This window comes from Oxyura jamaicensis, chromosome 5 (genome assembly GCF_011077185.1).
Source record: "Oxyura jamaicensis isolate SHBP4307 breed ruddy duck chromosome 5, BPBGC_Ojam_1.0, whole genome shotgun sequence".
Taxonomy (NCBI): domain Eukaryota; kingdom Metazoa; phylum Chordata; class Aves; order Anseriformes; family Anatidae; genus Oxyura; species Oxyura jamaicensis.
The window spans coordinates 31338571-31351874 of NC_048897.1; the positions used below are offsets into that span (position 1 = coordinate 31338571).

At 38.2% G+C, this 13304-nt stretch overlaps 1 protein-coding gene across 2 annotated transcripts in view; it reads left to right on the forward strand.

Annotated features, from left to right (window-relative positions):
* Nucleotides 1-13304, forward strand: part of TTLL5 (tubulin tyrosine ligase like 5) — a 127258-nt gene that overhangs the window by 52741 nt on the left and 61213 nt on the right. For both annotated transcript variants that reach the window (XM_035327649.1, XM_035327650.1), the window contains 5 exons: nt 2221-2321; nt 4822-4955; nt 5585-5698; nt 6106-6522; nt 8089-8279. In XM_035327649.1, the coding sequence (XP_035183540.1) occupies nt 2221-2321; nt 4822-4955; nt 5585-5698; nt 6106-6522; nt 8089-8279 (957 nt within the window). The remainder of the gene's footprint in view (nt 1-2220; nt 2322-4821; nt 4956-5584; nt 5699-6105; nt 6523-8088; nt 8280-13304) is intronic.

Sequence of the window (13304 nt, forward strand, 5' to 3'; positions counted from 1 at the left end):
GATTTGGTTTCTATTATCTTCTAATGTATCTGCTGCTGGCTGCTGTCGTAGTCAAGACAAAGTTGTTTTAAGGGCTCTGCTCTGTAATTTACACAGTCTGTTTGTAGTTATGCATCTAGTAATGGCAGTTTGTCTGTCCAAATTGTCATATAGGCAACAGTATTACTGTGTTATATGTGTAGTCCAATAATCATGTCCATAAAAGTTAAAAACAAAATAATACAAATCAAAGAATGGGAATTTAACTGGCAGTTTGCTTTTTCATTGGTTTGTCTTTAGTTCTATAGCTTTCTAAGGCCCCTTCCTATTTCTCCTTGTTTTTATGCTTCTTCTATAGAGATTAAATATATATTTCACATACTGTACACACACATATATATTTATCATTCATTTGGTATACTTAAGGAGTGCTAGCCATCTATATCTCTGCATGCTCAGTGACAAGGAGAAGCAAGTCCTAACTTAAATAATTTTCACCTCTTTCAGTTTTGAAGATGATGTTCTTAGTATAGTGGTTTCATGCTAATCCTTGTTTTGCAAATACAGCTTTCCCTTCCCCTTCCCCTTGCATTTTTTTGGTGTTAGAACAAGGGTAGTTTGAATTTTGCTTTCAGAGGCTGCTGTGCACACTCTACTTGTTAGTAGAGCATGTTCACTTGCAGTAACCTTTTCAGAATTGACATCTGGTAACTTGATCTGTCAAAGTTACCTATATCTGTTGGTATTGAACCAAATCTATTCCAGGAAGTGTCTTGTATGCTTAGTGTTCACTGGATTACTGTGTTAAGAGTAATTGCAAAAAACTCAGGTGGCTCTGTGGTGAGTAAAGAATGCAACTGCTTTGGATATAATTTCCACTCAAATTGTATTCAAACAGCAGGATTTTCTGCCAAGTCTCAAATAAATTCACAAAATACAACTGTGTAACTGGTAATACATCACCGCATAAACATTTTCTTTGTTAAAACACTTGAAAACAGATCATTTGAGGTTTTAGGGCGTACTTGTTTAAGCTATTGAGAGGCTCTTGGCTTATGTGTTTTTTTTGGTGTCTGATTTCAACATATAGAATTCTTTAACTGACTTGTAACTTTGCATTTAGCAGGGGACTCCTACTAGCTGTTATGCATCTTCTGTATTGGCACAGAAGAAAAACCACTGCCTCCAGCAAACTAAGTAAAACAAACTGCATATTGTCAAGACTTCTACTTATGTACTGAAGAGTAGACACAGGTCCCAGAGTGGCCTTTTCTCCCCACTTTTTCACAAGATATATCTGACCATTTTGTCCTGGGAAAGCTTGAAGTAGCAGTAAGAAACAGTGAAGTGAAGGTCAAGTCTGGTCAACTAAAGCTTATATGTTGGTATTAGTATTTCAGATAGGTCTGTAGGCTGTTGTTTTTTTTTTTTTTAATTTATTTTATTAACAGCAGTGTTTGTATACAACCTCTAGTGCCAACAAATTCTAGTTGTAACAACTAGTGTAAAATATAAGGACCATTTATATCCGATAGCTTGCTCCCATTCTCAAAAAGGTTTATCATCTTTTATTACAGTATATTCTAGTGTATGTGTGTATTTGTCACAGGCTATACTGTTTTACTGTCTTTGCTTTTGCTATGCAGTATATTATTTGTATGTAGATAAGACCTCAACAATCTGCTGTATGCCAAAAGAAATTAACTCAAAAGGAGAACTCTTAGTTTACAGCAGGAAATGTAGGTGCCCTTTGCAACCTCCTTGATTTAGTTTCTCCCATTTAATTTTACATTTCTGTTCTCCTCTCCTCCTAAATATCTCCTGGGACAGATGCTATAAAAGCTATTGTGAGGAACTCTATTTGTGACAGAGACAGCAGAAGTAGAAAGGGACCTAATAATCTGCAAAGAATGATTTATTTCCCCTCCATACTCACTTATGTCCAAGCAAAGGATATGTCCGAAGTAGAAGCACATATTTGTCAAACTTTCATATCTTCTCAGCAAGTCAACTCTAGTAAGTTATATCAAGTAGCTGAATGATGTGTAGCACATGTTTAGCCTGCTATCTCTGGAGCTCTCTACACACATAGTGAGATACACTTATAATTTATCACTTTGAAGTTGATGTCCTTCTTCCTTAGATCCCATGGAATTACTTTTTGTCTTCTCTGTGTGGCAGCTATGCTACAGTACATAGAATAACTATACGGAGAGACTTAATAATACTGCTTATTCGCAGGAAACAGAGCAGATGGTTCAGAAGCAATCAAAAAAGAAACAGGAAGAGGAGGAGGAGGGAGTGAATCCTGAAGGTTTTCAGAACTTTATTACCAGAGCAAGGTAGGAATGAATTTTATTCCCTTTGGTAAAGGATCTCCCAACACTGAAGATGATGGGATTTTGCCTCTAGATACCTTTACTGACCATAGCACCTTCTCCTGCTGAGGGACATCAAACTTTGTCTCTTCTCTTTTTTTCCCCTTCCAGCAACCAAATGCTTGTTGAGTCAGCATCTGGCCCATAAAGAAGGGCATATAATACATGTTTTGACTATTAAGTAGATCCCCAAAGGACAACACTGGTTGCCCTTTGCTCAGCAAATTCTAACCTGATGCTGGTGAGCTATGGTCTACTTTCCAGTGATGCTGGAGCAAATGCAGAAGTATTTGCAAGGAGGAGACTAGAGCTGCTGTTCAGATGACCTAGAACTGCTGTGGTTGAATGACTGTTGTGGCTCTGGCTCTCAAGTTTCTGATCCCAGAAACAAATTTCATGCTTTCTGCCTCTCCTTCAGGAACCCTTCAGGACTACACCCTCTGAGATGAGAAAAAAAGGGAATTAAACTCCCTGTCATCATCCTAGCCTTTTTCTTGGCTTGCTAAGTCAGTTCAGTACAAGTGGTTAACAAGAGAAAGTGCTACGATTTCTAACCTTGTACACTCAGACCTATCTGACTTTCTTACAAGAGTCTGCTGGGAAATGTATTTTGAAAATAGGTAATTGCTCTTCATGCCCTTTGTTATTGTATGAAAAAAATGGTGTTATAGCCCTCAGACTATGGAGAGGTCTAAAATAATTCAGTGAACCAGAATTACTTCCTCAAGTTTCTGATTCTTGAGCACAAAATCTGATTCCTTTTGACTCCTTCATTTGACCTATATATGATATGCTTACATTGGCAAGGACCACTGTTACTATCTGGACAGCTGGAGTTCATCTGCCCTTTTAATGCATTTCAATCTTCTCTAACAAAGTTCACAGTCACTGCTTCCTTCTTTCTTACAATCAGTTATGAAATTGTTCTTTGTTTTCCTCTCTTCGGGGATAGCATTCTTAGTGACTGATCTAAAGTGGGTGATAGCTGAGTCTTCTCAGCTACATTCAGGAGGCTTCACAATCTCCTTTGCTACATTCTCATAAGCACAATTAATTTTATATTTTGCTGATATAATTGGAGTCATTACAGCAACAGATTTTCAGGCTCCAAGAAAAAACTTGCTGCCTTTCAGATAAATAGTATTCTAGAAAAGAATGACACTCAAGATAGGACTACCATACGTATATCATAGTATCTACTCCTGTCAGCAGAAATGCAGATTACATGGCTCCACAATATGCTCTTGGTTCTCTGACATCTCTCACCACTAAAATTGCTGTTGTCTCCTAGGGCAGGCCATTTTCCTTTTTACCAGAAATACTGAAAGAGATGGCTGTTTAGGGCAGAACTGCATACTCTCCTGTGTCATTGTCTACCATGTCATCATGGCCTGATGCACAGTGTAGGCTGGAGCTGGAGATTTTTGTTGGACCGTCTACCCTAGTGATAAAGAACAGTTTTAAATGATTATATTTTTGCTTCTTAAGAAGTATTAAGTATGTTTGAGAACTCTGATAGCTGACACTGCTTTGTGCTTGAAGCTTAAATCATCAAGCTAGTCATATGCAGCCAAAGAAAATGGGATGGTTTTATACTTTGTTCTGCAGTACAGTGAGTGCACATGGGAGAAGATGGGTAATAAATGTTACCATGTAATAATTGGGGTTGTCCCAATCGCTCTGTAACTTTGATGTTACATGGATATACAGTGTTTAGTTATATGTATGCTGTTACAATTACTTCTAGATATCTATCCTCTTTGCAATGTAAAATTATATCCTTGTGCTGGTAAACTCAAAGCTGAAAGCATCTTTCCACCAACTCTTCACTCTTACATCTCCCCTTCACCTTATTTCATTGCTTTCGGATAGGTGAATTTTGCAGCATGCCCTGAAGATCCAAACTCTCAGACTTTCTTCTTGTCAAGAAAATAATAAAAGAAACATGCAAGTTTTGTGGGATTCACAAAAATATTGACTGTTCTGTTTGTTTGTCCTGCAGTTTTGGCTAATTAACAAGCTCTTTCCTATTCTCTCCTTACTGCTGTACTGAAACTACTAATGGTGACCTTAGAGGCTGAGATTATTTTCTCACACGAACATGACAGCTGCTTGTCCTAGAGAGCACCTGGGGAAAATTAACTAATTTAACTGAGAATTGATTCTTTCCTGTTGTCAATCTCCCCCAGAATAAGTTTAGAGTTTTCACTTGCTCTTTATTACCCTGGGTAGGTTGCTGGACGCCTTGAATTTTCGACTGCATAAAAGAATGGTATTTTAGTGGGAAACTCAGGTTTAACCAAGATTTCCACTCTTACCTTGCAGAACTATGCAAGTAACTTGCCTGGCCTCACCATTTTTTCACTTTTCTCTTTAACCTCTTTATTGTCTCTCCTCTTTGATTGTTCCATGAAGGCAGAAAAGCTTAGAGACCTCATTTAATTCCATTCTCTCCTTATTGTAGTGAGAGTGAGCTGGAGGAAGTGCTGACATTTTACACCCAGAAAAATAAGTCAGCAAGTGTCTTCCTAGGAACAAACTCCAGAACTGCAAAACCCAGGAACACCGGTAACCAGTCAGACAATCAGCCTCAAACGGGTGAGTATTGTAGGCTGCTCTGAGGTGATGTTGCCCAGACTAATTCAATTTCAGTTTAGTATATGGAAAGTGAACAGCCCCTACAGAAAATTATTCAAAGTTCTGGAGGCTATGTTTTGTTTTGCTTTGTTTCTTTCTTTCTTTTTAATCCCCAATGATTCTTTGTGATGAAGACTATAGTAAGTGCAATCCTGTCTTCCTTTAGTGGAGTGAAATGGGATGAACTTGGACTAGCCTTTATAAGGAACTGGACATGGTGGCTTGTGACTGAAATCAGAATGTGGAAACTTGAAGACACTGAGATTTGAAATGTGAAAATCTGAAATCAAAATAAGGGATGAAAGAAACTGAGGCTTATTAAATTTTGCTGTCTACAGTGAGCATACACATTAGAGAGCAGAGCCTGCATATTTGAGTATAATTAGGCATTCCATGGAAGGCAGTGCAGTGCTGGATGTTCACATCCAGTAGTCCATGCTACTGTACATGACAGCATAATTGTGATCAATGGAGTTGCATGGTCTAAAATATTAGCAAGAAAGTCCATTATAACAATGTTTAAAAAGTCCCATTCCAGTGGTATCCCAGTTTGAATTATTCTAATTCCTAACTCCTGGATTTTGTTACAGAGCATCCTGAAGTGATGAAAAAAGTAAAAGGTGATCAACCCAAAAGTTCAGTTGCAGATTTGCCTGCAGAAGGACAAGCAAGAGGCTATAAACCCACAGAAGTTAAATCAACCTGTAAGTGAACTGGCTTCATTCATCATCAAGAAAAAAATAATGAATTAATCTACTATTTTTAATACAGTTTTAAATAGAGATTAGAATCTGTGGGTTCAAACTGAGGTATTTGAATGCCCAATTTTGGGGAAGATTCTGCATTTTTTTTTTTATTTTAGACCTAAGACAGGTACCGTAGGGTGAGCAGTATGAGTGAATTAGCTCCTCTTCTGTGAGGAATTATCTAGATATGGCAGTCATTGAAGGAGGATATTCATCATGTAGAGCTGCTTCTTGTCTTTACTGATAGATGAGGTCATCTTGGCTTCAGTAGGTCTATGAATAGAGGCAGCTCAAGTATGTTGTTGTTATCTGAAGGACCTCAAAGGCAGCTTTTCTCATGTAGTGTATTCATCATCTCTTTCCAGTTCCAGAAGGACCCACCTTCTCCTTAAATGCTGAACTGAAATTACCTCGGTGCAGCCCTTCTAGTGTTTCTTCCTCTGTTTCTGGTGCCATGTTCCAGAGAAGTACCAGTTCCCAGTTACCATCTCAACCTGCAGCATCTGGAAATCCACAGGTGCCTGGTTACCATTCATTGCCAGTTCCCCCAGTTGGTCCCAGGCTGATTCAGTCTTCATCTTCCCTACCTTCCTCCCAGAGCCAGAGCACAGCACCTGACAGCTCTTCTGTCTTCACAAATTCAGTGTCCAGTGAGGCTTCTAGCCTTGCAGGGTTACATCGTTGTCGTTCTGGTAGCTACACCATTGGCCCATTCTCGTCTTTGCAGAGAGCTGCTCAGATCTACAGCCAAAGATTGTCCCGCCCATCATCTGCAAAAACAGGTGAGTGTTCTATGTTGTTTAATAACCAGCTAGTTCACTATAAAGATTTTGTAATCTCTGTTCTGGAATAGGTGGTAATTGTATGTTCCTAGAATTATGAGTCTTGTTCCAATGGTGATAAATTTCTCATGGAAGGGAAGAATGCAGGAAGCAGCCCTTGTTTGCTAAAGATGCCCCTTTATTGAGCAGATAAACAGGGAATTGAAATTCTTCTGAAAAAGCTGGAATGAAGTATTGTATACCTTTACTTGATTATATTACTGATCTCATGTTTATCTTCAGTGATTTTTATGTAATTTTGGTTAGCAGAAGTCCTATCTCAGTCTGCGTTCTTTGTTTCTTATATTCCTCTCACACAGAAATCCATTAATGAAATCTCATAATGTTTTAATACTGAAAGGTGTGGCAAGAGCTCTAAAAAAGAAAGATATGAGTGGATTGGTATTGTATCTCATTCTCTAGGACCTTTCAGAACTGTTGTAATCAAAAGTCTCTGAGTCTTGTTTTTAAGATACTACACATTCTAAGATAACACATAGTTAAGCAATGCATGTTTAGAGTGTAAGGAATCTGAAGGGTGGAAGAAACTGTAGAAATTCATGCATGCAGACTGTAACATGTAAAGAAAGTTTTTGGAAGCATACAGAGGCTAACAGCTGTGCTCCCGGTAACATGAATTTCTTTGATGTGCATTTGCTTTGGATTATACATCAGTCAGCACATTTTCACTAGAGTTGCTGTACAGCAACTCTACATAGTGACAAGCTTTCTAGCATTAAAATAAATCTGACTTCCCAACTGAGTACATTATTTAAAGAAATCCATTTGTTTTCAAGGAAAATCATTATAGATTTAACTTACATAATAGCCAGCCAGCATTCTCTGGTAGTGGGTGCTATTAAATGCATTATCCCCCGGTCTGAGGAGAATGGGGGTTTGGCATTGACAAAGCTCATATAGGTAATAACCTGTGCAGAACAGAAAGCTGTATTCTCCCTAAAATCTGTAAGAAGTATCATACCTGCTTTTTTGTCTGTTGTCTGTGTGACAAGCAGGCTGAGAAAGTCTGACATACTATTAGAGTGGATCCAGAGGAGGGTCACAAAAATGTTCAGAGGGCTGGAGCATATCTCCTGTCAGAGTTGGGGTTGTTCAGCCTAGAGAAGAGAAGGCTTTGGGAAGATATTATTGTTGCCTTCCCATACCTAAAGGGGGCCTGCAAGAAAGATGGGGAGACTATACCCTCTTTACCAGAGTGTGTGGTGATAGGACAAAGGGTTTAAACAAGTTTTAAACTAAAAGAGGGTAGGTGTAGATTAAATATAAGGAAGAAACTCTTTACCATGAGGGTGTTTAAATACTAGAACAGGTTGTTCAGGGAGGTTGTTGGTGCCTCCTTCATGGAAGTGTTCAGGGATGAGACTTTGAGAAACCCAATCTAGTAGAAGGTGTCCCTGCCCATGGTGGGGTTTGGAACTAGATGAGTTGGAAGGGACCTTAGAATCATAGAATGGTTTGATCATTGTGATACTGCTAACTAAGCATGACCAGATGTTTGTTTTGTAGGTTTGTGCCATCGCAGTCTAGGTGGACAGCATGTGGGCCCAGCCGGGATGCACAAAGATACAGAAGATGCTACTTCTCAGGGCAAACGTTACAGCCCTAGTATGGTAGCAGCAGAACTGCAACAGCTGGCAGAAAAGCAAGCAGCTTGTCAGTATTCCCCACCAAGCCACATCAGTCTCCTTACACAGCAGGTATGTAAGCTGCAGTCCCTGTGACAACAGAAGACTCTGTCACAAACTTCTGTGTCAGCACTGAGTTGGGATGAGGTATGCTGGAAAGAGTAAATCTCATGAAAATTGATTTTTGTCATGTTGTTAATTGGAAGTGTTTACAGTGACCAGAATTTTGATTTTCTGTGAGATGACAAGAACATTGCTAAAGTCCTTTTTATAGAAGAGAGCGAGGCCGGGCAGAAGATTAGAAAATATGTAGTGAAAAAAAAAAAACAAACCCATGCTTGGTCTTATTAAACAAACCAAGTCTTCTCAGATTTGTGCTTCCATGAGAATTGCTTCCTCATTCCTCAAGAGTGTCATCACAGTGCTGGAAATGAAAGTCTGCAGACTGGATTCTGTTGTAAATTCTATACTCCAATAACATTTTAGAGAAATAATGAAGTTCATGGGATATGATAATTCTTTTGTTAAACATGGCAGTATATATGAAATTTATATAGACTTCTGGTAGATTTCCACTTTTTTCAAGTTTCTTTGAGTTATGTCCTATATGACTGTCTACACAAGTGTTCTTTTTTTTTTCCTTACAGTATGCTACAGTTGTAAACTTTAAACCTTTGTATTCCTACTGCAGCTAGTTACTGATAGCTAAATTAAGAATTATAGAAAGGGCATCTAGAGAGACAAAAAGATTCAAAAAGATCTACACGGCACAGGCTGTGTAGCTTCCCAAGCACAGATGCACTGGATGACAAAGGAGCACACACTGGTAAACTGTAAATGGTGGAGACTGGAATCTGTGTAACCACCAGTCAGTCAGTCAGTGTGGATACGCTCACATCTGAAAGTGGCTATGAAGTACATGGGAATGTGTTGGTCATGGTATGTTGGTTGTATTGCTTTTTGCTTTTGGGTTCTTCCAAGACAGACACTTGCACAGGAGGTAGGAAATGGACAGGAGAATAAGTTGCTAATTCCCTTCTTTGTGACAAGCAAACAACGAAGACCTTAGTAGCATGAAGTGTAGATTTTTCTCAGTGACCTTGATAAATTTTTCAATTAGGCTACACAGTGTTTGTATAGGCTTTGTTTCTATATTAAAATTCAGAAACATGGTTTGGGTTGTTAGTGATCTTCTGTCAAAATGAAGAAGGGGATTCATGAATCAGTGAAAAGTTTAGAGCTGGGGCTCTGTCCAGCAATGAGTTTCTTTCCTGAACTTGCATCTATTTGGCTCTAGCCATCCGTTCTCTACTGTAATTCTCTGGGCCATGTTTTAGCAATAATCCCTCTGGACAGATTAAATCTTAAGCCTGTTTAGTATGAAAATGTGGATAGTTTAGTTGAGGACAATTTAATTCTATTATTTTAAGACAATGTACAATCTACAATTAAGGCAATTCTATAGTACTGCATTACCTTTGTATGGGTTTCTAGTCAGGGTACTCTGAATTGATGCTTTCCCTTTTTGATTTTTTCCATTTAAGCCTCTTGAAATATGATAGTCTTTTTTAAGTAGAAGTATTTTAAAACAAATTGTCATGAAAACTCCTGGTGGGGATCATCACTTACCGAAATAATAAAAATAGTATAGTTGTTTAAAGCCAGTCCAGCAAACTGGAGTTAGTGTACCTGGTTTGAAAGTACCTGGCTGCTGTGAAAGGGACTTGATATTTGAATTTAATGCTGTTTAATGGCAAGATTAAGTCTATTGATTGTTGGGTGCAGGGTGGGGAGAAAGACTATTGAAAATATTACTACTGCTGTGGGCTGCTGCTTTTCCAAGGGCAAGAACTTCTATGTGAGTTGAGTGCCTTTTGACTGTGCCTTGGTTCTCTATGTTGTACCCAGCTGTGTCTTGGGGGTGGGGGTACTCTAATCCAATGCGTCCTTCCAAGAGCAGCTGGGAAGCTTGTTTTCCATTCCAGTTCTTTTGAGAATTGCTTCTACTATCCAAGTACTATCCTGGGTCTCTGGGGTTCCTGGGAATGTAGCCTCAACAGCTGTGATTTCAATGATGTTGCCATTCTGGTTGGGAGTCCATCTCCGGTTCTCTCTAATCCCTGCTGTTCCTCACTGTTTCCTATCCATGCCCACAGCCCCTGCTTCACATTTTCTTTCACACTCCTATATTCTACCTTCTGTATTAAATTAATTTAATTTAAATCCATTGGCTGCTGGAAGGACAATGTTCAAAGGGAAAATTTTATATGTAAGTAGCCGAAGAACTTTGAACAAATTTAACATCTGTTTTCAGAAAACAAGATTTTGTGATTATATCATCTGACTGTCTTGTCAGTCCTCTCCATTTGCTTCTGAAACACCAGATGGGTAGTTTGTGTAACTGTCATTAATGATAAGTGCAGGAAAGATGTTCCTTAAGGACACACCAGAGAATGACAATCTCAAGTTATGAAAAATAAATATTCAGTTTTACAAATGAATAATACTCTGAAGCTGCTAGGGAGAATTCTTATAGTTAAACATAAAGCTGACGTTCACTGTTAACACCTTCTGAGGAGTTTTATTCAGTTTTATTTACTTTACACAGACTTAAAATATTTTTTTTGCTTACATAAAGTCTAATAATAAAGCTGATTCTGAGGTTGTGACAAACAGTAAGAATTCGGTACCTCCATCCATATGAAATCTTTAAAATACTTCCTGATTTTCGCAGTAGTCACCATCTAAGTTCAGTACTCCGCAGTATACAAGAACAACAAGGTGTTCCTCTTGTGAACTCCCAGTAAGTCCTGTAAGCAAGCAGTGCAGAGATATCTATGGAAGATGTTTGCCTTCAAGGGTCCAGCATTGTCCCGATGAATTCCTGGCTGAGTGAGCTAATAAGGGGGCATCTGAGCTACAACGGTCACAAGAAAACAAGTATGCAGTTGAGAAACTCTGTCCAAATCCCCTGAGATTCAACTAAATTTGTCTTAAAAATAGTACATTCTTACTTCTTTCATGAAAATGTTAAGTGCATAGAAGTACAAGGCAAATGAACGTTTCGGTCAAGGGCTACAAGGAAATGCAGTTCAACTGTGACTTGTGTTTGGATTTTTGATTAACCAAACAAAATTCATATATTAATTAGCAGTGAACAGGACTAATTTGGAACTACCTGCAACATGTGCTGCACCTTGTTTGTAAGTTACTGGATGTAGGGAGGTGAGATCTTGGAAGGTGTCACAGGGAACAAGGCCTGTAAAAGATGCAGTTATTGGCCAAGGAGATGTGCAAGGATGCCATAGAAATCTGATTTTCTTTATTCTGCTATTGGTAGATTATTTTATTAACATATTGGGGATATAGTCTAGGTTTGTGGAAGCTAGTCTTGGAAGATAAGGGCATTAGAAAGATTTAATTTCCTTTGTATTATTTTTTTCACTGTAGTAGATGCCTTTTCTTTCCAGGTAATGAAGTGAGGCTCCTGCCAGAAGAAAGGTTAGGATAGGCAAAAAATGTTTAGTGAGTCTCCTGTGGCTGGATGTTATGAAGAAATGCAACAAAAGAAGTGACAAAGTTTATAACAAAAGGTGTGGTTGGTGGTGAGGTTGTTACAGAAGACAGAAATGTAGCAAAGACACTTTTCTGTAACAAAGGCTCTAAAAGTTTCCAGTAAATTAAAGTAACGAGTCTTGCTCCAGAACCAGATGACCATACACTGAAACAAATAAAAAAGGCATTTTAATTCACACAAACATAATATAAACAATCAAACCACCACCAACAAAAACAACCTTCCCATGTCTTGGTCTGTTATAATGCTTTGAACTGAGAAAAGTGGCAAGTTGTGGAACTGAGTTTTGTTTACACTTATAAAAGAGTTTTTGACAATCTTTCAGCAAGGACTGTTAAGCCAGGTGTTTCAGGGTGAGGGGTATATAGATTGGAAACAAAAAGCAAATAAATGAGTATCTGGCCGCTTTTCAGCACAGCAAATGGCTAACTTCAGTTACAAAATATGGAATGCACAAGATGGAGTGTAAAATTAAATTTGAAAGGAGGAGGTTAGTAATGACTGGCAGATTACTACCTAAAGTGTAGATATAAAAGCAAGTTATTGCAAGGTAATATAGGGTGTGAATTTACAGTAGATTAACTACTCTGTAGTGTTCATCCATGTGAACACATACTTGTGCAGCTTATGTTTACAATGTGAGGCAACTCTTGTTATCTTCTGTGTAAAGTGGGTTAGAAGCGTCCAGAGGTTCATTTACTGTAAAGTTGTGCATGCTGTAAACTTGAACTCTAGCCTACCTCTTGGAATTTGTCAGTATATCTGTATTCTTCTGTTGATTATTATAAGAAAAGCAAAGAGAAATCTAACTTCATTAAGTGCAGTGCAACGCTAGATGAAGTTCAGTGTTTACAGATAACTGATTACATGATGAGCAATAACCTCAATCGCTTAAAATAACAAACAAAAATAATTGCCTGTTTTAGGAACAGGATAGAAAATAGAATGCAATTATGTGAAAATTAATACATTCCCTCCCTCAAAGAACTGTCTACAGTTCTGGTTGCTGTTTCTGAAATGAATTCAGGAAAATATCTGGGATGCACAGATGAGTGACTGCAATAGTTAAGTACCTAATACTATTTTCACTTCCTCATTAAAAATGCAAGATAGTTTGTTTAGGGAGGAAATAAGTATGAAGGAATTACACAGAGCGGTGGATGACAAAGTAAATAATGTTGATTTTTATTCATGTTTCTCATAATAGAAGAAGGAGGGTATTCAGTTCAGGAGGAAGACATCTGAATAAAAACTGGTAACAGTAAATAGCACAGAACATGCTTATCGTCTGAAACTTCCTGCAACGAGGTGCAATTAAGGTAAAAAGCTTAACAGGATTCAGAGATACACTGGGTATTTATGTGGGCAATATGAAATGGAATAGTTAGCTCAGAATAATACGCTCTTTTTCAGATTGTCATGAAATTTTGCTTGTTTGGTTTGCCCATTGCCAAGCATGAGCCTAGGATAGGAAGAATAGTATTGCAGAATGAAGGCAGATACATTAGTGAATCTGGGAA